This window comes from Dama dama, chromosome X, assembly GCF_033118175.1.
Source record: "Dama dama isolate Ldn47 chromosome X, ASM3311817v1, whole genome shotgun sequence".
In the NCBI taxonomy this organism is placed as follows: domain Eukaryota; kingdom Metazoa; phylum Chordata; class Mammalia; order Artiodactyla; family Cervidae; genus Dama; species Dama dama.
In genome coordinates, this window is record NC_083714.1 from 165,226,476 (window position 1) to 165,248,143 (window position 21,668).

General features: G+C 49.8%; 1 protein-coding gene across 2 annotated transcripts in view; it reads right to left on the reverse strand.

Moving 5' to 3' along the window:
* Positions 1 to 18,564, reverse strand: part of ASMT (acetylserotonin O-methyltransferase) — a 29,753-nt gene extending 11,189 nt beyond the window's left edge. For both annotated transcript variants that reach the window (XM_061137138.1, XM_061137137.1), the window contains exons 1-5: positions 18,496 to 18,564; positions 15,477 to 15,651; positions 12,792 to 12,921; positions 12,125 to 12,193; positions 503 to 621 (exon numbers count right to left, since the gene is read on the reverse strand). In XM_061137138.1, coding sequence (XP_060993121.1) covers positions 503 to 621; positions 12,125 to 12,193; positions 12,792 to 12,921; positions 15,477 to 15,651; positions 18,496 to 18,564 — 562 coding nt within the window. The remainder of the gene's footprint in view (positions 1 to 502; positions 622 to 12,124; positions 12,194 to 12,791; positions 12,922 to 15,476; positions 15,652 to 18,495) is intronic.
* Positions 18,565 to 21,668: the final 3,104 nt, after the last annotated feature.

Consider the following 21,668-nt stretch of genomic DNA (forward strand, 5'->3'; position numbering starts at 1 on the left):
ATACCACGTGACGGCCCTCATACGTGGAACCCAAAATGTGATGCAAATGAACTCGTGCAGAAAGCAGAAATAGCCTCTCAGACGCAGGACACAAACAGACAGCTACCAAAAGGGGAGAGAGGGGAGGGAGAAATGAGGAGGCTGGGATGGACATGGACACGCTCCTAGAAACCACACTGATGCTTGAGAAGTTTCCACTCTACAGCACAAGGAATTCTACTCAATATAGTGTGCATGCGTGCTAAGTCACGTCAGTCGTGTCTGACTCTCTGTGACCCCACGGACTGTAGCCCGCCAGGCTCCTCTGTCCGTGGGATCCTCCAGGCAAGAATACTGGAGTGGGTTGCCATGCCCTCCTCCAGGGGAATATTCCCCACTCAGGGACTGAACCCAGGTATCCTGCATTGCAGGCAGATTCCTTACCATCTCAGCCACTGGGGAAGCGTTACGGTCTACAAACACAGTTCCAAACACAGCCCCAAGGTCCGGGGTGGGCACTCACCCCCGAGATCGCAGATGACCCGGAAGGGGGACAGGTCGAAGGCGGCCAGCACCCTCGCCCCCTCCAGCCTCCACATGTCCTGCAGGCCCTGCATGAACTGCAGCCTTTCGCCCTCGGACCTGGAACACGACGAGATGGGCCCGTGAGAACCGTGCGGAATCCGGTGGGGGTCACCCTGAGCAACGCCCCAGGGGGGGCCCTGAGCTGAGCAAAGACCCGGGTCCTCCACCCACCGGGGTGGAGTGCCAGGCCACCGGGTCAGCTGTGCAATGCGGGAGGCGGGAGGCGGGAGACAGGGGGGTGTCCACAGAGGCTGGGGGAGGGGCTGGCATGACGGGGATTCAGGGAGGTGGAGACGAGTGTGGGGGGGCTGGGTCCCGGGAGGAGCGGGGAGGAGGCTCTCGGGAGGCGACAGAGGTAAAGAGGAGCCCAGGACGCTGCAGGGCGGGCGGGGAGCGGGCCGGTGAGGGTCTCCTGGGGGCCGTCTCTCTCCTCTCACCCTCTGCAGAGGCTGCTCTGTGGTTTTGGAGTCAGTGGGGAGGTAGGGAGGCAGGGAAGGATGTACGGGGTGCAGAGCAGGCCCCAGGTCTCGGGACCCCCAGCAGCGACCACCGTCCCCCCTTAATCCTTTGTGCATCTGCTGCCCCACCCTGGGAGCAGCCCACACACACTGCAGACAGTCATGAAGCCATCAGCGTCGTCTGGCACGCCGTCACCAAGTCACCAGCACGGTCTGACCCCTCTGACGTCACACATCATCTGACGACTCACCCACCGCTCCCACTAGAGCTGCCTGCCAAGCCCCAAGCTGGTCTCTTTCCACAGCCCCCCTCCACCTCCAAAAGCGGAAAGGATTTCCTCGCTCATTCCCGACAGATCAAACGAGTGCCTAACTTTTCCACTGGAATACTACTCAGCCAAGAAAAAGAACGGATCAATGCCATTGATAACAGCATGGATGGACTGAGTGATGATCATACTGAGGAAAGGAAGCCAGAGAAAGACAGATATGATACCACCAACAAGTATGTTCTAGAAACATATGCAAAGCAACAATTTTACCAATACAAACACACTCACAAACTTCGAAAACGTTAGTGGCTCAGTCCTGTCTGCGTCTTTGCGACCCCCATGGACTGTAGCCCACCAGGCTCCTCTGTCCATGGGATTCTGCAGGCGAGAATGCTGGAGTGGATTGCCATTCCCACCTCCAGGGGATCTTCCCCACCCAGGGATCGAACACAGATCTCTAGCATGGCAGACGGATTCTTTATGCTCTGACCCACTAGGGAAGACCTAAACTTTGAAAATCAACTTATGATTATCAAAAAAAAAATTTCTTTTTTCATGTTAGGAACAAGGGGAAAATTGAGTTGGCTAATAACAAATTACAGCCTGGGCAAGCGTGCTCAAGCGATTCAGTAGTGTCCGAGTCTTTGTGACCCTAAGGACCGTTGCCCACCAGGCTGCTCTATCCATGGGATTTTCCCAGGCATGAATCTGTATTAAACAGATGATGGACACGGACCTACTGAATAGCGCGGGGCAGTCTAGTGAACACACAGTAAATCACCTTATATGGGAAGAGGAACCAAGAAAAGAATATACACACGTCTGTGTCTCACTGAACCAAATTCCTGTAGCCCTGAAACAAATATAACACCAATCGTGAACTCTATTCCAATATAAAGAAACTTAAAGAACAAACGGGGGAAAAAAGGAAAAAGCATCGCATGGAGTAATGGCGCCACCCTGTGGCCATCTTTGGTAATTGCCACTATCAAAGCTGAGTTAACGGGCACGTAATATTCCCAAGGTCTGCGGGGCTGGAAGGAAAGAACCACTGCCCTCCTAGAAGTCTCCTAGGGGTGGTCCGCCAACAAGAAGTCAAAGTCGGACAGATGGTCACGAAGCCGATGTCAACAGGTACCTTTCACTTGCACTCACTAAAAGAAAAAAATCACATGAAATGATCTCAACACAGTCAAATATTAGGGAAGGGAACAACAGACTGTTTCCAAATAGGAAAAGGAGTACGTCAAGGCTGTATATTGTCACTCTGCTTATTTAACTTATATGCAGAGTACATCATGAGAAACACTGGGCTGGAAGAAGAAGAAGCTGGAATCAAGATTGCCGGGAGAAACATAAATAACCTCAGATGTGCAGATGACACCACCCTTATGGCAGAAAGTGAAGAAGAACTAAAGAGCCTCTTGATGAAAGTGAAGGAGGAGAGTGAAAAAGTTGGCTGAAAGCTCCACATTCAGAAAACTAAGATCGTGGCATCCGGTCCCATCACTTCATGGGAAATAGATGGGGAAACAGTGGCTGACTTTATTTTTATAGGCTCCAAAAATCACTGCAGATGGTGATTTCAGCAATGAAATTAAAAGATGCTTACTCCTTGGAAGGAAAGTTATGACCAACCTAGACAGCATGTTAAAAAGCAGAGACATTACTTTGCCAACAAAGGTTCTTTTAGTCAAGGCTATGGTGTTTGCAGTGGTCATGTATGGATGTGAGAGTTGGACTCTAAAGAAAGCTGAGTGCCGAAGAATTGATGCTTTTGAACTGTGGTGTTGGAGAAGACTCCTGAGAGTCCCATGGACTGCAAGGAGATCCAACCAGTCCATCCTAAAGGAAATCAGCCTTAGGTGTTCAGTGGAAGGACAGATGCTGAAGCTGAAACTCCCAATATTTTGGCCACCTGATGTGAAGAGCCGACTAATTTGAAAAGACCCTGATGCTGGGAAAGATTGAAGGCAGGAGGAGAAGGGGACGACAGAGGATGAGATGGTTGGATGGCATCACCGACTCAATGGACATGAGTTTGGGTGGACTCCGGGAGTTGGTGATGGACGGTGAGGCCGGGCATGCTGCAGTCCATGGGGTCGCAAAGAGTTGGACACGACTGAGCGACTGAACTGAACTGATGGCCCAGCAATGTCCCTTCGGGGCATATACCTGGAGAAAATGATAATTTGAAAAGATACATGCACTTTGATGATCATAGCAACACCACTCACAATATTCAAGACGTGGCAGCAACCTAGCTCTCTGTCGAGAGAGGAACAGATAAGGAAGACGTGGTACATATGCACCATGGAACATGACTCAGCCATAAAAGGAGAAGGAAATCAGGCGTACCTAGTAGCACTGAACCACTTTCCTGGGGTGAAGAACGCGCAGCCCCAGGAATCATCAGCAAGAGGCAAACCAAACTTCAGCGGGGAATCGCTCGGCACCGGTCAGCACGGCCCGGGTCAACAACTCCACAAACATTCAGTGCTGAAGAGTCTGTGGAGGGAACGGACTTCTCCTCCTACCCCCCTGGGCATGTGAATGGTGACAGCCAGTAAGGACGCAGTGTGGGTGTTCCTCAAACAATTAAAAAGAGAGACAGAAGGAAATTGGAACATTCCGCAGCACCACACGCAAAAGGAATCTGCAAATAGTGTAAGACCTAGATGTAAGGCCAGGTGCTGTGAAATGCTTGGGGGAAATACCAGCGAGACACATTCTGACATCCACCCCTTAGAACAACGGGGCTCCCCTGGTAACTCAGTTCGTAAAGAATCTGCCTGCAGTGCAGGAGACCCCGGTTTGATCCCTGGGCTTGGGAAGATCCCCTGGAGAAGGGAAAGGCTACGCACTCCAGGATTCCTGGGCTTCCCTGATAGCTCAGCTGGTAAAGAATCCACCTGCAATGCAGGAGACCTGGGTTCAATCCCTGGGATGGGAAGATTCCCCAGAGAAGGGACAGGCAACCAACTCCAGTATTCTGGCCTGGAGAATTCCATGGACTGTATAGTCCATGGGGTCGCAAACAGTCAGACACAACTGAGTGACTCTCGCTTAGAATAATGAAAAATAAACTGGAAATGAAAACAGGACCTAATTAACCTTAAAAGCATTTCCACAGACAGGACATCCTCAAGGAAAGAGAAAGCCCTAAAATTGGGGCGGGGGGTGGGGATCATTTTCAAACGAAGATACCTGCCAGAAATTCATCCCCAAAATGTACAAACAGCTCCTGCACCTCAATGTCAAAAACACAACCAATCCACGAAAGAAAAAAGAAAAAGGGCCAAAGATGGAAATGCATATTTCTTCCAAGAAAGTATAGAGGTTGCATTAGATTCATGAAAAGTGCTCAGCAGCAGGAATTATAAGAGAAAGGCAAATCAAATTCCAGTGAGGTATCACCTCCCACATCTGAGAATGGCCATGGTCAAACCCGCCGCACACAGCCAATGCCGCAGACGCGGTGGAAGAGCAGGGGACCCTCCTCCTGGGATGCAGGCAATCCACAGAGGCGCCGGGCGCTGCGGAGGACGGCTTCGGGGCGCCTGAGACAATGAAAGCCAGAACAAAATGAGAACATTCCCCAAGACTGTACGCAAGGATGCACTTCAGAAAAGACCGAGATCTGAATCAGAGGACGAAGGCTGGGAACTTCTGGAGGAAAATACAGGCAGGACCAGCCTTGCCATCCACTCAGAGTAATGACATTTACACCAAAAGTAAGAAAACAGGATCTAGTTCACCGACAAAGAATTTGCGCAGCACGGGAAATCCGACATGCAAAGATGACGCCCAGAATCACAAAGAATCTTTGCAAACCAAGATACCCACGGAGAACTCATGTCCGAAACACAGAAACAGCTTGGGGGGCTCCATGTCAAACACACACACACACACACACACACACACACACAAAACATGAAATAAAGGGGAAATAGATTGGAACGGGTATGTCTTCAGAGAAGGCAGAGAGATTGCATTAGGGACATGAAAACGTGCTAAGCATCACTGCTTATTAGAGGGAGGCCACTTAAAAGTCCGGTGAGGTATCTTAGCACCGTATTCCTTGCCCATCTTGTGAGAATGGGCATCTCACAAAAACTCCAAAAGTAAATGCTAGACAGGATGTGGAGGGGAGAGCGCCTTCCCGCACTGCTGCTGGGAATGGGAAACAGTCCATGCAGGGGGGGGAAGAGCATGAGGGTCCTTTAGAAAACTAGACATAGAAGCGTCTTAGGACACGTCACCCCGATCACGGGCACAGAGCCAGAGAAACCCCAGGGTTTTCAAAACACACGTACACTCAGGAGATTACAGCCGCGCCAGGAAAATAACCAGGACACGGAAACGGCCCGACTGTTCGGGACAGGTGAGCGGGTAAAGAAGGCCACACAGACACCATGAACCATTAACTCAGCCATGAACGAGCAGGAGAGAATGCCATGTCCAGTCTGAGAGAAGGAAGCAGAGATAATCAGACCTAGAGAAGCAAGGGAGACAGAGCGAAGTGAGTCTCATAGGAGACCACTCCTGGCTGGAATCTAAAACTGGATACAAATGAAATGCTTTACCCAATAGAGACAGAGGTTGGAACAGAGAAAAGAAACTTATGTTTATAAAAGCAAAAAAAAAGTTAGTGATGAGGGATCCATCAAGAGTTGGCTAATAACACCCAGATTTGTGCATGCTGAGTGGCTCAGCCGCGTCTGACTCTTTGTGATCCCATGGACTGTAGCCCGCCAGGCTCCTCTGTCCGTGGGATTCTCGAGGCAAGGATACTGGAGTGGGTTGCCATGCCTTCCTCCAGGGCATCTTCCCACCCCGGGGATCGAACCTTCGTCTCCTGCTTTGCAGGCAGATTCTTTATCCACCCAGCCACCAGATTAATATAATTAAACACATGATCAAACATGACCTCCTGAATAGCAAGACAGCGTCTACTGAACACAGTCTAATCACCTACACGGGGTGGGGGGGTGGGGTGGGAAAGAAGAGATAAACACCTATGTATAATGAAACAACATCGGCAAATGAAGTGTTGTCCGATGTAAACTAGCATTTCTACTACAAAGAAAACAGGAAAAAAGTTTATGGAGAAATGCTGCTACCTCGTGGCTGGGTTTTGTAACGACAAATATAAAAGCTGTGTTTACTGTCATTAAATTGAAGGCAGGAGGAGAAGGGGACGACAGAGGATGAGATGGTTGGATGGCATCACCGACTCCATGGACATGAGTTTGTGTAAGATCTGGGAGTTGGTGATGGACAGGGAAGCCTGACGTGCTGCAGTCCGTGGGGTCGCAAAGAGTCAGAAACGACTGAGCAAGTTTCACCTCACAACCCTCTTGAACAATGGTAAGATGTTCATTTGGATCCACCACACAGACAGTGAAAAATGAACCAAAAATAAGAAAAAAGCATGTGGGCACAGACCTTAAAAGCATTTTCACAACTAACAACATCCAAAAGATAGAGACTCTCAGAATGGAAAAAAAAAAAAAAATTATTTTTCTAACCAAGATACCCACAAGAAATTCACCCCTGATTGCTACAAATAACTCACACATCTCCATATCAAAACCACACAAAAAAATCAGAGATAAAAAAGGTCCAAAGATGAAAATACATATTCCTTTCAAGAAGGCATACACAGTGCCATTCCGCTCGCGAGAAGTCGCTCAGCATCACTAATTATTAGAGCGAAGCTACGCAAAGACAATGAGGTATTTCCTCACACCGGTCAGCAGGACCATCATCGAGAGGTCCTACCAAGAATAAGGGCTAACAAAGGATGGAGGGAAAAAAGGGAATCCTCCTGCACTTTTGCTAGGGAACTAAATCAGGGCAGGAACTGTGGAAAACAGCATGAAGCGTCTTTAGAACACTAACCATGCAGAAGACTTACGATCCAGTAGCCCCACTTCTGGGCTTCGATCCAGAGAAAAATCACAATTCAAAAGGACACGCGCACCCCTGTCTTCAGGACAGCGTGATTTATTTACAACGGCCGCAAAACTGAATCGACCAAACCATCTGCCGATGGGAAGATGAAGACAGAGTGGGGTCCACCTCTCCCCTGGAACACGGCTCAGCCACCCAGCAGGACGGAATAAGGCCGATGAGAGCGGCATCCATCGGCCGAGTGATCATCACACGCGGGGACTGCAGGAACTCAGATACAGGAAAACAAAGGTCCGGAGGTGTAAGCGGCACCTGGATTCTAGATATTCATGCGGATGGACTAATTACACACCAGAGACAGACTCTGAAATGGAGGAAAGTTATCTATAAGTGTCTCACACACACACACACACACACACAACATGCTGTAATGGGGATGGGATGATTCAAGAGTTTGGAATGTACATATTCCAGTTCCTATATATGATGTGATGATCAAAAACACATACTGAATACCACAGGGAACTCTGCTGAACAGACGCTAATTACCTAGATGGGAAAATGAGCCTGAGACAGAAGAGACAAATGTCTGTGTATAAACCAATCAAGTTCCCGTACCCCCGAAACTAACGCAACACGGGGAGTCAGCTCTGCTCCACTGTAAGATACGGGCTTCCCTGGCGGTTCAGATGGTAGAGAATCCGCCTGCAATGCGGGAGACCCACAAGGTTCCATCCCGGAGTCAGGAAGACCCCAGAAGACCTGGGTTCGATCCCTGGGTCGGGAAGATCCCCTGGAGAAGTGAATGGCAACTCACTCCGGTATCCTTGCCTGGAGAACCCCATGGACGGAGGACCCTGACGGGCTGCAGTCCACGGGGTCGCAGAGAGTCGGACACCACTTAGCGACTGACACTTTCACTTTCCAGTGTAAAGTAACAACGAGAATAGAAGAAAAGAAAAACCCAGGAGTGAGGCATGAGGAAGCGGCTTGTGGCCGTTTTCGCCAACAGCGACCTTAAAAGCTGTGTTGGGCACTTAATAGTCACAAGATCTGCAGGGCTGTCAGTAAACAACCACTGCTTTCCAGAACTCCCCTCGGGGTGGTCAGCAAACAAGAGTTCAAAACCAGGGCGGAGATGCACGAAGCCAAGTTTAAGAGGGACCTGTACCTCACACGCTTTCAGAAAAAATCACATGAAACGATGTCCAAAAGGCTAAATGTTAGGAAAATGGGTGTAGCAAGTCCTACTAGGAAGCACCTCACACCGATGAGAAGAGCCGCTGTCAGAAACCCTCAGACATTAACCGCTGGAGAGGCTGTGGAGAAAAGGGAACCCTTCTCTTCCGAAGCTGGAAGTGTAAATCGGTGACAGCTACTCTGGATGGATGTGAGTTTGACCATAAAGAGAGCTGAGCACCAAAGAACTGATGCTTTTGAACTGTGGTGTTGGAGAAGACTCCGGAGAGTTCCTCGGACGGCACGGAGATCCAACCAGCCCATCCTAAACGAAATCAGTCCTGAGTATTCATTGGAAGGACTGATGCTGAAGTTGAAGTTCTGAAACTTTGGTCACCTGATGCGAAGAAATGACTCATTGGAAAAGACCCTTATGCTGGGAAAGACTGAAGGCGGGAGGAGAAGGGGGCGACAGAGGATGAGAGGGTTGGACGGCATCACCGACTCGATGGACATGAGTTTGAGCAAGTTCCGGGAGTTGGTGATGGACAGGGAAGCCTGGAGGGCTGCAGTTCATGGGGTCACAAAGAGTCGGACACGACTGAGCGACTGAGCTGAACTGTGTATATTAGTATAATGAACAGTCAACAGAAAGAAGAACACAGGACCTCATCTACCTGAAGAGCATTTGCACAGCAGAGAAAACCCTAAATGAAAGAACAGACAGTGTTCAGACAGGGAAAAAGTATTTGCAAAGAAAGACAGTCACAAGAAATTCAACTCCAAAACTTATAAAGGGCTCATGCATCTCAATATGACCAACACAGACAACCCAAGAAGAAGAAGAAAAAAAAAAGATGCCAAAGATCAAAATGGATATTTCATCCAAGAGGGCATACAGGTTGGCATCAGACACATGAAAAGATGGTCAGCATCAGTAATTACTAGAGAGAGGCAAATCAAAAGTGCAATGAGGCATCCCCTCAAACAGGTCAGGATGGCCATCTGCAGTAAGATCTATGAAGACTAAAGTGCCGCAAAGGGCGGAGGAAAAGCGAAATCCTCCTGCCCTCTTGGTGGGGAGCTAAACTGGTGCCGGAAACGCGGAAAACAGCGTGGAGCTTCCTCACAAAATGTAAGCATCCAGAAACCGTACGATCCAGCAATCTCACTTCTGGGCTCAGATCCAGAAAAGAAGTCATATTTCAAAATAACATGCGCCGTCCTGTTTTTGGGGGGGGGGGGGGGGGGCAGCACGATCCACAATGGCCAAGACACGGAATCCGCCGAAACGTCCAGCGACGGGAGAATGAAGGCAGAGTGGTGGGGAGACCTCCGTGTAGGAATACGGCTCACCCACGGAGCAGAGCGGAATAACACCGCTGCCAACAGCATGGATGGGCCGGCCGAATACTGTACGAAGTGACAGGAGTCAGAGAAACACAGATGCTATAGAACCATGAAGGGGGGAGCCTAGGTATTCAGGTGAACGAGCTGATTTACACAACATGGCCAGACTCTGAAAGTGAGCAAAGCAACTTATAGTGTGAAAGGTGCTCAGCTGTGTCCGACTCTTTGTGACCCCGTGGGCTCTGCAGTCCGTGGGATTCTCCAGGCCAGAACACTGGAGTGGGTAGCCTGTCCCTTCTCCGGGGGATCTTCCCCACCCAGGGATCGAACCCAGGTCTCCCGCATGGCAGGCGGATTCTTTACCAGCTGAGCCTCCAGGGAAGCCCAAGAATCCTGGAGTGGGTGGCCTTTCCCTTCTCCAGCGGATCTTCCCAACCCAGGAATAGAACTGGGGTCTCCTGGATGGCAGGCAGCTTCTTTACCAGCTAAGCTACCAGTGAAGCCCAAAGGAACTTAAGACTATCAAAAAAATAAATGTATGGGAAAGTGACAAATGAAGGGTTAGGAATTAACATATACACGCTCATATACATGAAATAGATGATCAAAAAGTCCACGCTGAATTGCACAGGGAAGTCGGCTGAGCATGATGTAATTACCTCTCTGAGAAAAAGAGCCCAAAAAAGAATAAACCTCTATGTGTAACTGAATCAAACTCCCGAATACCTGAAGAAAAAAAAAAAAAAAAACCACCACGTGGAAAATCAACTCTACTCCAATACAAAGTAACAATGAAAATACCAAAAAAAAAAAAAAAAAAAAAGGCGGACATGGAGAAATGCTGCCACCTCGTGCCGGAGCTTGGAACAACAACCTAAAGACTGAGCCGAAGGGCCCTTGACCGTCCCCAGGTCCGCTCCGCTCTAAGTATGAAAGAGCTGCCCCCCGAGAAGTCTTCTGGGGGTGGTCAGCGGAAAGAATTCAACACTGGGCAGAGATGCACGAATCCAAGGCCAAGAGGTACCTTTAGCTCACACCCTGTTAAGAAAGTCAGATGAAAATATGTCAGCATCACTAACTATTGAAAGTGTTAGTAGCTCACGCATGTCCGACTCTCTGCAACCCCATGGACTGTAGCCCACCAGGCTCCTCTGTCCGTGGGATTCTCCAGGCAAGAATCCTGGAGTGGGTGACCATGACCTCTACCAGGGGATCTTCCCCACCCAGGGATCGAAACCAGGTCTCCTGCATTGCAAGCTGGTTCTTTACCATCTGAACCACCAGGAAAGTTGCTGAATATTAGGGAAATGCACGTCAAACCTACAGCAGGTATCATCTCGCACCAGTCAGAACTGCCACTATCGAAAACTCTACAAACATTAAATGTTGGTGAGCTCGTGGAGAGAAAGGAGCCCGCTGCAGTTTTGGTGGGAATGTATACCTGTGCAGGCATTATGGAAAACGGTAAGGAATGTTCTTAAAAAAAACTACACATAGAGCTATCTTACGATCCTGTGATCCCACTGCTGGGGCATACACTTGGAGAAAACCATAATTAGAAAAGACACGTGCACCCCAGGGTTCATCTCAATACTATTCACAATAGCAAACACATGGACGCCATCTCAATGTCCATCAACAGAGATTCCAATGGAGAAAGAAGATATGCTACATACATAGGGTGGACTATTAGTCAGCTGTAACAAAATGAAATAATGTGTATATTTGCATAACTGAATCCCTTTACTGTAGAGCGGAACACAATGTAACATTGTAAATCAACACTACTGCCGTAACATTTCAAGCAACCCAGATGCCCATCGACAGACAAATGGATAAAGAATTTGTGGTACATATATACAATGGAATATTACTCAGCCATGAAAAGGCGCGCCTTTGAGTCCGTTCTGATGAGGTGGATGGACCTGGAGCCTGCTACACAGAGGAAAGCAAGTCAGAAAAACAAATATGTATACTGACACATACACATGGAATCTAGAAAGACGGTACTCATGAACGTATTTGCAGGGCGTCAGTGGAGATACAGACTTACGGCCCCCGGGAGGCAGTGAGAAGGAGGAGGTGGGGGGTGTGGAGAGAGTAACGCGGAGACATACGTCACCATATGTGACGCAGACAGACGATGGGGATTTGCGGGATGACTCCGGAAGCTCAGACCGGGGCTCTGGGACAGCCTTGAGGGGTGGGATGGGGAGGGAGGTGGGAGGGAGTTTCAGGAGGGAGGGGACGTGGGTAAACCGATGGCTGATTCATGCCGATGTCTGGCAGAAACCCACACAACACTGCAAAGTGGTTATCGTTCAGTGAAAAACACACAAACATGACGCCAAGCAGGACGCTATCGGCGTGGGTGGGCGGCGTGACCTGTAGATGGCAGAGAAGAGCTCCTCGGACGGGATCCCGAAGGCTTTCAGATACTGGTTCCTCCCTTCCCTGAAAACAAGGAGGAGACCGTCACTCGGGCCCTGAGACTCCACTGCACACCGTTAACGCACCCTTGTGCTCACAGACCTTGCCCTGGCACCACCGATGGCATCAGCCGGAAACGGTAACCCAAGACCACTCAGGAATCGTTTTCTAGTTTGCAGTTCCGTTTCAGTTCAGTCGCTCACTCATATCCGACTCTTTTGTGACCCCATGGACCGCAGCATGCCAGGCCTCCCTGTCCATCGCCAACTCCCAGAGCTTGCTTAAACTCATGTCCACGGAGTCGGTGATGCCATCCAACCATCTCACCCTGTGTCGCCCCCTTCTCATCCCACCTTCAATCTTTCCCAGCATCAGGGGCTTTTCCAAGGAGTCAGGTGTTTGCATCAGGTGGCCAAAGGATTGGAGCTTCGGCATCAGTCCTTCCAGTGAATATTCCCTATATTTCTATTATTATTCCATCAGCTCCACCTCACGTCATCAGGCATTAGATCTGGGAGTTTGGAGACCCGCGCTATAAGAAGCCTAACATGGTGATTCCTGGGACGCCCTGAAACCAGCCCGCAGGCAGCCCTGGGGACCCAGGGGTGTGACCGACACCCACCTGACCGCCTCGGCCAGGTGGCCCCAGCAGACGTACGTGGTCCTGCCCGTGTACATTAGCATGTCCCGCTGGGACCTGGGGCTGCCTCTGACCAGGTAGGTGCTGGCGAGCTCCGTGTTTGCATATACAGCTGAAAACAAATAGAACGGAGGGGAAAAAAAAAAAAAAGTTAGACACCCAGACGTCGTCAAGATGCCAACAGCGATGCTGGCAACATCCTGATGGAAACATGATTCTCGCCTGGCACTGTCAGAACTGCGACAGCTGAACCCTCATCCCGAAGGACCGGGTGACCTGTGGTGCAGTGGCTTCCCACTCTGCCTGCTGCCTTCCGCTTTTGTAAATCCCACGGAAAGATCCGACGTGGCAAATGGAAAGGCTCGGCGAGCCCCAGTGTTGTTCAACCCCTCAGGTGCCTCCGACTCTTTGCGACCCCGTGGACTACACATAATACAGGTCCATGGGACCCCAACCCTTCGGCCACCTGATGTGAAGAACTGACACCTTGGAAAAGACCCTGATGCCGGGAAACATTGAAGGCGGGAGGAGAAGGGGACGACACAGGTTGAGATGGTTGGATGGCATCACCGACTCGATGGACTTGAATTTGAGTAAGCTCCGGGAGGTGGTGATGGACAGAGAGGCCTGGCCTGCTGCAGTCCATGGGGTCGCAAAGAGTCGGACACGATGGAGCGACTGCACTGAACTGAATCCGCTCACTGTTTCTGCACAATCTGTACCTGCCGAATGCTTGCAGGGCTGCAAGGGTCCCCAGGGAGACAGAGCTGCAGCAGGCGGTCCTGTAACCTGGTCTCTGAGCCGAGCATCCCAGCGTCTCCGGGCCGGCAGGGTAGCCCGCGTGCTGACGTGCCTACCCGAGGGTCTGCAGGGGCAGCCGGTGCCTCCCGCCCCCAGGAGCTTCCCCTTGAACGTCCGCCATCCTCCACACGTGTGTCCTGGCCGGACCGCAGCCCAAGCGGGGGGTTTGAGGTCAGCACTCCCAGTGCGGGGGCGGGGACGGGGCTGCAAAGCTTACTCATGGGGTGTGACTTTATTGATTCCCAAGCCCGCGGCCATCTGAGCACCATCAACCCCCAAACAATGTCCCCCTGTTCAAGTTAACACACCCTCGCTGTTTGCACCCTTGCAAGGATTTACGCAAGTCCTTGCTTCAAGAAGAAAGCCCATCACCCACCCCTACCATTGCCTGCCCACCCACTCCTGTTCTGTCAGGCAGTGGTCCCTACACTTTGCAAATTCAGACTCTTAAGATTCTAAAAAAAAAAAAAAATCTGAGTGACTGAGATAGGGCTTGCAATTTTTAATTTTGCAAAGAAAGGGCATTAAAAGTAAAAACTGGCAAGGAACATCTGCCATAAGAGAAAAGCAGCTTCAACACCAAAGCAAGAATGTGATCCTAACACAAAGGGTGACCCTTGAAATGAAGCACCTGAGCATGATGGGAAAATTACTCCCGTGTAACTTTTTTGCTCACATTTCTGTCTTGTTCCTTGGATATTTCATCAGGGTTTCAGTGCAAACACCAGCCAGTGGAAGCCTCCTGATCCACAGTCAGCAAATGACAACCCGACTTTGGTACCTGGTTTCGGCCATGTGTTTTTTGTCAATAAAGCTTTATTGGAACCTTGTTCCATCACTTGCTCTGCTAAAAAGCTTTATTATAACTCTGTTTCACCACCTGTCTGGTCTATAAAGCTTTATTAAAACCCTGTTCCACCATGCATCTATCAATAAATCTTTATTGGAACCCTGTCTACCACCTGTCTGGTGAACAAGGCTTTATTGGAACAGTGTTCCACCACCTGGTTTGTTAATAAACCTTTATCAGAACCCTGTTCCACCACCTGTCTGGCCAATAAAGCTTTACTGGAACCCTGTTTCACCACCTGTTTTGCCAATTAAGCTTTATTCAAACTCTGTTCCACCACCTGTTTGATCAATAAAGCTTTATTGGAACCCTGTTGCATCCTTTGTCTGATCAATAAAGTTTTATTGGAACCCTATTCCAAACCTGTGTGGTCAAGAAAGCTTTATTGGAACCATGTTCCAACAGCTGTTTGGACAATAAAGCTTTATTGGAACCCTGTTCCACCACCTGTTTGGCCAATAGAGCTTTACTGGAACCCTGTTCCACATGTTTGGTCAATAAAGTTTTTTTGGAACCCTGTTCCACCACCTGTGTTGACAATAAAGCTTTACTGGAACTTTGTTCCAGCATCTGTATGGTCAATAAAGCTTTCCTTGAACCTTATTCCACCACCTGTCTGGCTAATAAAGCTTTATTGGAACCATGTTCTACCACCTGCCTGGCCAATAAAGCTTTACTAGAACCCTGTTCCACCACCTGTTTGGTCAATAAAGCTTTATTGGAACCCTGTTCCACCACCTGTTTGGTCAATAAAGCTTTATTGGAATCTTGTTCCACTACCTGTCTGCCCAATAAAGTTTTATTAGGACTCATCCCTGCCCACCTGTCTGCCTCCAGCAGCTCTGATGCTCCCAAGGCAGAGATGGTGGCATCTGCAGAGACCCCGTGGCCGGGCCACCAGGCTGAGAAGACTTACTCTGTGGCTGTTTCCAGAAAATAAAAAAAAAAAAAAGGCAGAAAACTGTGCTGAGGGTGCACCCTGAAAACGCCTTCCTCTGAAGAGCCAGGGCGCTTACCTTTCCCTCCGCTCACGTCCGCTTGCAGCAGCTTCAGGGACACACAGGCGTCCAGCAGCAGCTCTGTCCCCCGGGGGCTGGCGCCCAGCCGTGCAGACACTGCCGCTGAGTCCAGGGGCTCCGGGGCCCCGGCCAGGAGCTCAAACACCCCCAGCTCACAGGCAGCAAAGAGGACCTCGGGGCAATGACAGAAGCCTGGGTCAGCTTTAGTTCTCAGAAGACTCACACTCTCAGGAGGGCGAGTCAGACAGAGGAGGAGAGATATCACACGACATCCCTCATATGTGGGGTCTGTAAAGAAATGACACAGAAGAACTTACAGAACAGAGAGAGACTCACAGACTTAGAAAATGAACTTATGGTTGGCGGGGGAAAGGATGGTCACGGAGTCTGGGACTGACATGGACACACTGCTGTGTTTAACATGGAGAACCAGCAAGGACCTGCTGGACAGCACAGGGAACTCTGCTCAATACTCTGTAATAACCTGATGGTCACCAGGGGGAAGGACGGGGGAAGGGACAGTCAGGGAGTCTGGGATGGACATGGACACACGGCTGTGTTTAACATGGAGAACCAGCAAGAACCTGCTGGACGGCACAGGGAAGTCTGCTCAATGTCACGTGGCAGCCGGGATGGGAGGGGAGTATGGGGGAGAAAGGATGCATGTGTGTGTATAGTTGAGTCCCTTTTGCTGCCCATCTGAACACTGTTAATCGGCTATACCCCGATACAAAATTAACTGTTTACATTAAAAAGACCATATCCATTCCTGTTAAGACTGTACTAACTCTTATTCTGTTAAGATTGTATCTACTCTTCTTAAGGTTCTATTAGTTGTTATCCTTAATAGATTGCTCAAAGTCTTACTCTGTTAAGATTGTTTTAAGCTTTATCCTCTTAAGATGGTATCAGCTCTTGCAGTGAGCTTCATACTAAGTCTAATTATATTAAGTTGTAATCTCTCTTGTTCTATTGAGACGTCATGAACAGTCCATTAGGAGTGCATTCAGATTTTTTTCTATTAGGGTTTTATTAACTCTCCTTGCACGAAGGTTGTATTCAGTCGTATTCTATTAACATGGAATCAGTTCTCACCCTGTTAAAGTTGCGCTGATCCTTGTTCTGTGGAGTTGGCATGATCTCTTACTCCGCTGTGATTGCACAAGCTCCTGTATTCAGGTTTATTCACTCTTTGTTCAAGGCTTTCCACGGACAAGCACACCTGGGGCTTCCCTGGTGTCTCAGACAGTGAAGGATCTGCCTGACAATGCAGGAGACCCGGGTTTGATCCCTGGGTCGGGAAGATCCCCTGGAGTAGGAAATGGCAGCTCACTCCAGCATTCTTGCCTGGAGAACTCCATGGACAGAGGAGCCTGGAGGGCTGCAGTCTGTGGGGTCGCCGAGTCAGAGTCGACTGAGTGACTAACACTTACCTGCTATGATTGTGTAAGCCCCGGTATTCGGGTTTCATTCACTCTCTACGTATGAAGATTTTATGAACTCTTATTCTGTGTGATTGTAGTACATTTTCCTGCCTTAACATTGGGTGCACTGTTATTCTATTGAGCTATTATAAACTCTCACCCCATTTAGATTGCATTCAGGTTTTCTTCTATTCATATTTTATTAGCTCTCCTCGTACGAAGGTTGTATTCAGCCATATTCTATTAAGATGGTATCCGCTCTTAGTCTGCTAAAGTCATATCAACTCTTATTCTGTAAGGCTGTAGTAGGTTTTATTCTCTGAAAGCTGGGTGCGCTCTCCTTCTATCGAGATTTTTATCAATGGTCCCATTGAGCTTGTGTTACATTTTATCCAACTAACGTGGCATTGGCTTTTCCACTGAGGTTGTATTAACTCTTATTATAGGAAAGTTGCAGTCCCTCTTGTCCGAGTGAGATGTTTTGAACTCAGTCTACTAAGGTTGTATTCAGATTTTATTCTATCGAGTTTTTAAATTATTTTTATTTATTTATTCATTAGTCTCCACCAGCTCTTAGTCGTGGTATGTGGGATCTAGCTCCCCGACTAGGGGTTGAACCCGGGGCCCCTGCGTTGGGAACGCAGAGTCTCAGGCACTGGACCCCCAGGGACGTCCTTCTATTGAGTTTTATTCAGTCTCTCATTTTACTCACGTTGTATTTACTTTTATTCTCTTCACACTGGATTCACTCTTGTTCTGTTGAAATATTTAAAGTTGATTTTACAGGAGTACAGTGGCTTTACAACGTTGTGTTAGTTTTTCCTGGACAGCAAAGGGAATCAGCTGTCGTTTATACATATATCCCCTCTTTTTTTGGATTTCCTTCCAATGTAGGTCACCACAAAACCCAGAGTTCCCTGAGTTGTACAGTCGGTTCTCATTAGGCATCTGTTTTATACACATGATCAACAGTGTATATGTCTCAATCCCAGTCTCCCAACCCATCCGAGATTTTATTAAGTCTGCTGTTCTGCTCAAATTCTATTAAGTTTTATTCTCAACGTTGGAGTCACCTTTTGTTCTATTGAGATGCTATTTATGAATACTCGGTTTATATTGTTTTATTCTAGTAAGATGGCATGAACCCTTGTTTCACTAACAGTGAAAAAAGTGTTAGTCACTCAGTCATGTCTGACTCTCTGTGACCCCAGGGACTGCAGCCCACCAGGCTCCTCTGTCCGTGGGATTCTCCAGGCAAGAATACTGGAGTGGGTGGCCATTTCCTCCTCCAGGGGATCTGCCCGACCCAGGGATGGAACCTGGACCTCCTGCATTGCAGGCAGATCCTTCACCAAATGAACCACCAGGGAAGTCCCTACAAATGTCATTCTGAGACGCCCCTCCATGAGGGTCAACACATCCCTAGAAGGGCCCCAGGCCCCGATGGCCAAGCTTCTGCCCGTGGACACGCCAAGAGTTCCAGCACACTCTCTCGACCCCCGGAGGAGACCCCGTCCTCACTCAGCACTGAGTCCCCGTCGTCCTCCTCACCTCCCGGCAACAGAACCCCGGCCGATGGAGCCTCTTCCTACCTGGGAGACCATGAAGCCGTTGGCATATTCCTTCAGGAGACGATAGCCCTCATCCCCCTGGGAACACATCTTCCTTGCGGGCCGGTCTGGCTTGGAGGGACCCCGGCTCTCTAAGCTTTGGGCTTCACCAGTCCGTGAGCAGCCTGGGCGGATGGCCAGGGCGTCACTGCTGACCCCACAAGCTGGACGCCGGGAAGCGAGCCCAAGACAGATCATTCGAGGAGATTCTGTCAGCCTGGTGACGGGGATGAGAGAGCTTACGGGGGACCCCTGGGGCTTTTGTTCACGCCTTCTGTCTCTCATGAGCACACAGCCCGAAAATTGCCTGTCACCCCTAGCCCCTGTCCCACCTTGTAGGCCCAAAGCCGCGTGACCACTAATCACTAGGGAGGATGACTCACTCTCTGGGCCCTTCATATGGGGTGTGGAGGGGGGGAGGCATTTATTAATTGTCTTGGGTGCAGCTGTAACAAATGACCACAGACTGTGGGATTAAAACCACAGACATCCATCCTCCCCGAGTCCCAGGGACCAGACGTCTGTGGTCAGGGTGTCCCAGGGCTGGGCTCCCTGCAGAGTCTCCAGGTGAGGGTCCTTCCCACCTCTTCCAGCTTCTGGAGGCTCCACGCCTCCACCCCCTGGGGTGGTGGCCGCCTCCCTCCTGTCTCTGCCTCCGTCTCCACATGGCTTCTCCTCTGTGTCCACGTCTCTCCTCTTCTGTGTCTTATGATGGACCCTGTCCTTGAGTTTAGGGCCACCCCCATCGAGGAAGGACCTCATCTCAGACCCTTCAGTCAATCACGTCTGCAGAGAACTTTTGTCCAAACAAGGTCAGGTTCTCAGGTTCTGGGGTGAGGACGTGAACTGTTTGGGGAGCCGTGATTCAACCTTGTACTCCGGCGTGGTCAATGCATCCCCCTCTGTTGGGGTGATCAGTTACTTCCAGCAGCGGCATTTCAATCGCCAGGGACCATGGTGAGCCCTGCTGCTGCCGGAGGAAGCCCAGAACCTGCCCTGAGCTGGTGTCCAGCCATGGGCCGCCCCAGCCGCACTGGGCATACACTCTCTCCTTCCCAGCCATCCCTGACGCTCAGCTTCATAGACTCAGAGCCCAGATGGGCGCTTCAGCTTCCACCGCCCACCCCCCACTGCAGGGGCTCCCTGCCCTCTTCCACCCTGAACCCCAGCAAGCAGGACCTCGGTGTCCGCTGACCACGCCATACCTCATGCCCTGTTTCTGGGGACGCCCTGCTGGATTAGGGGCTGGGGGAAAGTTCCAACTATGAACCAACACTCTGTCTCAGAGAGGTCCTCTTTGCTTCGTGGCTGGGCAGGCAAGGGTTCCAATAAAGTTTTATTGACCAAAAAGAAAAAAAAGGTGGTGGAACAGATACCAATAAAGCTTTATAGACCAGACAGGTGTTGGGGCAAGGTTCCAATAAAGTTTTATTGACAAAAAAGGGTGGTGGAACAGGGTTTCAATAAAGGTTTATTGACCAAAAAAGGTGGTGGAACAGATACCAATAAAGCTTTATTGATAAAAAAGGTGCTGGACAGATACCAATAAAGCTTTATTGACCAGACATGTGTTGGAACAAGGTTCCAATAAAGCTTTACTGACAAAACAGGTGGTAGACAGGGTTCCAATAAAGGTTTATTGTCAGAAAGCCTAAAGGGGAAGGTGGCGGGGGGACCCTCGGGAGGGACCCACAGGAGGACAGAGCAACTGGCCCACCGAGTGCATTTGCTTGATTACACCGCCAGCAGCCCTTTCTCAGCCAGATCTCCTGAGGCTGTGGAATCAATCCCAGGTCTTCACTTAAGGCGATTAGTTTACTGATGAGATGGAGGGTTGAAGAGGATCAGCTCCGCCCTGAGACTGAACTGTGAAATTCAAGGTCGGACCTTGGATTCACTCTTCCAGGAGCCGAAAGTGTTACGCGACCAGCGTTTCTTCGCCTCCTTAATCAACAGAAACTCGTCAGGGAGGACAGAGGATGAGATGGTCGGATGGCATCACCGACTCGATGGACATGAGGTTTGAGCAAGCTCCGGGAGCTGGTGATGGACAGGGAGGCCTGGCGTGCTGCAGTCCATGGGGTCGCAAAGAGTCGGACACGACTGAGCAACTGAACTGAACTGAACAGATCAGAGGCCAGACGAGTAATTCTCCAAAGAACTGACTCCTTGGAAGAGACCCTGATGCTGGGAAAGATTGAGGGCGGGAGGAGAAGGGGATGACAGAGGATGAGATGGTTGGATGGTGTCACCGACTCGATGGACATGACTTTGAGCAAGCTCCAGGAGCTGGTGATGGACAGGGAGGCCTGGCGTGCTGCAGTCCATGGGGTCGCAAAGAGTCGGACACGACTGGCAGGTGAACAACAACTAGGGAAGGATGGGGGTTGGATCCATGGACTCAGGGCCTCTGACTATTTGACCATCAGCACGTCTCGTTCTCCAGATGGACGGTCACCCTCCTGGTGGCCACAGTCTCTGACCTCAGGACCCACGATAGGACTTGGAGGAACAGGATGTTTATCTGTCTGAATCCTCAACCTTGACGGCGAGTGCGAGTTGCCTGGGGGAGGGGCCATTCAGAGACCTGCCCCTGGGCCAGCTTGGATCCCCTGAATCCAGAAATCAGGTTTTTGGCTTTTAAAACACTCCAGGTCTGATGTGTAAAAATCAGAGATTCAACGCGAGCTAGTCACTGGGTGGCTCGGTCAATAAAGTATCCACTTTATCCTGTCAGTGCAGGAGACCCAAGTTCGATCCCTGGGGCGGGAAGGTCCCCTGGAGAAGGAAATGGCTACCCACTCCAGTGTTCTGGCCTGGAGAATCCCACGGACAGAGGAGTCAGGCCGGTGACAGTCCATGGGGTCACAGAGAGTCAAACGTGACTTACGGACTAAACCACCAGTCATTACATGAGAAATGGTTGCACAATTCCAAAATGCACATTAAAAAAAAAAATTTTTTTAAGGCACTTCACTGGTAGTGCAGTTTCCACTACAGGGGGCACAGGCTGAATCCCTAGTTTGGGAATTAAGAACCCACTTACTGCAGGTGGCCACAACATAGGAAAAAATAATAATAAAACAAAAACATCTAACATCTCTGAAACTGGGATGTTGCTCTGGGTTGAAGACTGTTCCCCTAAAATTCCTGGG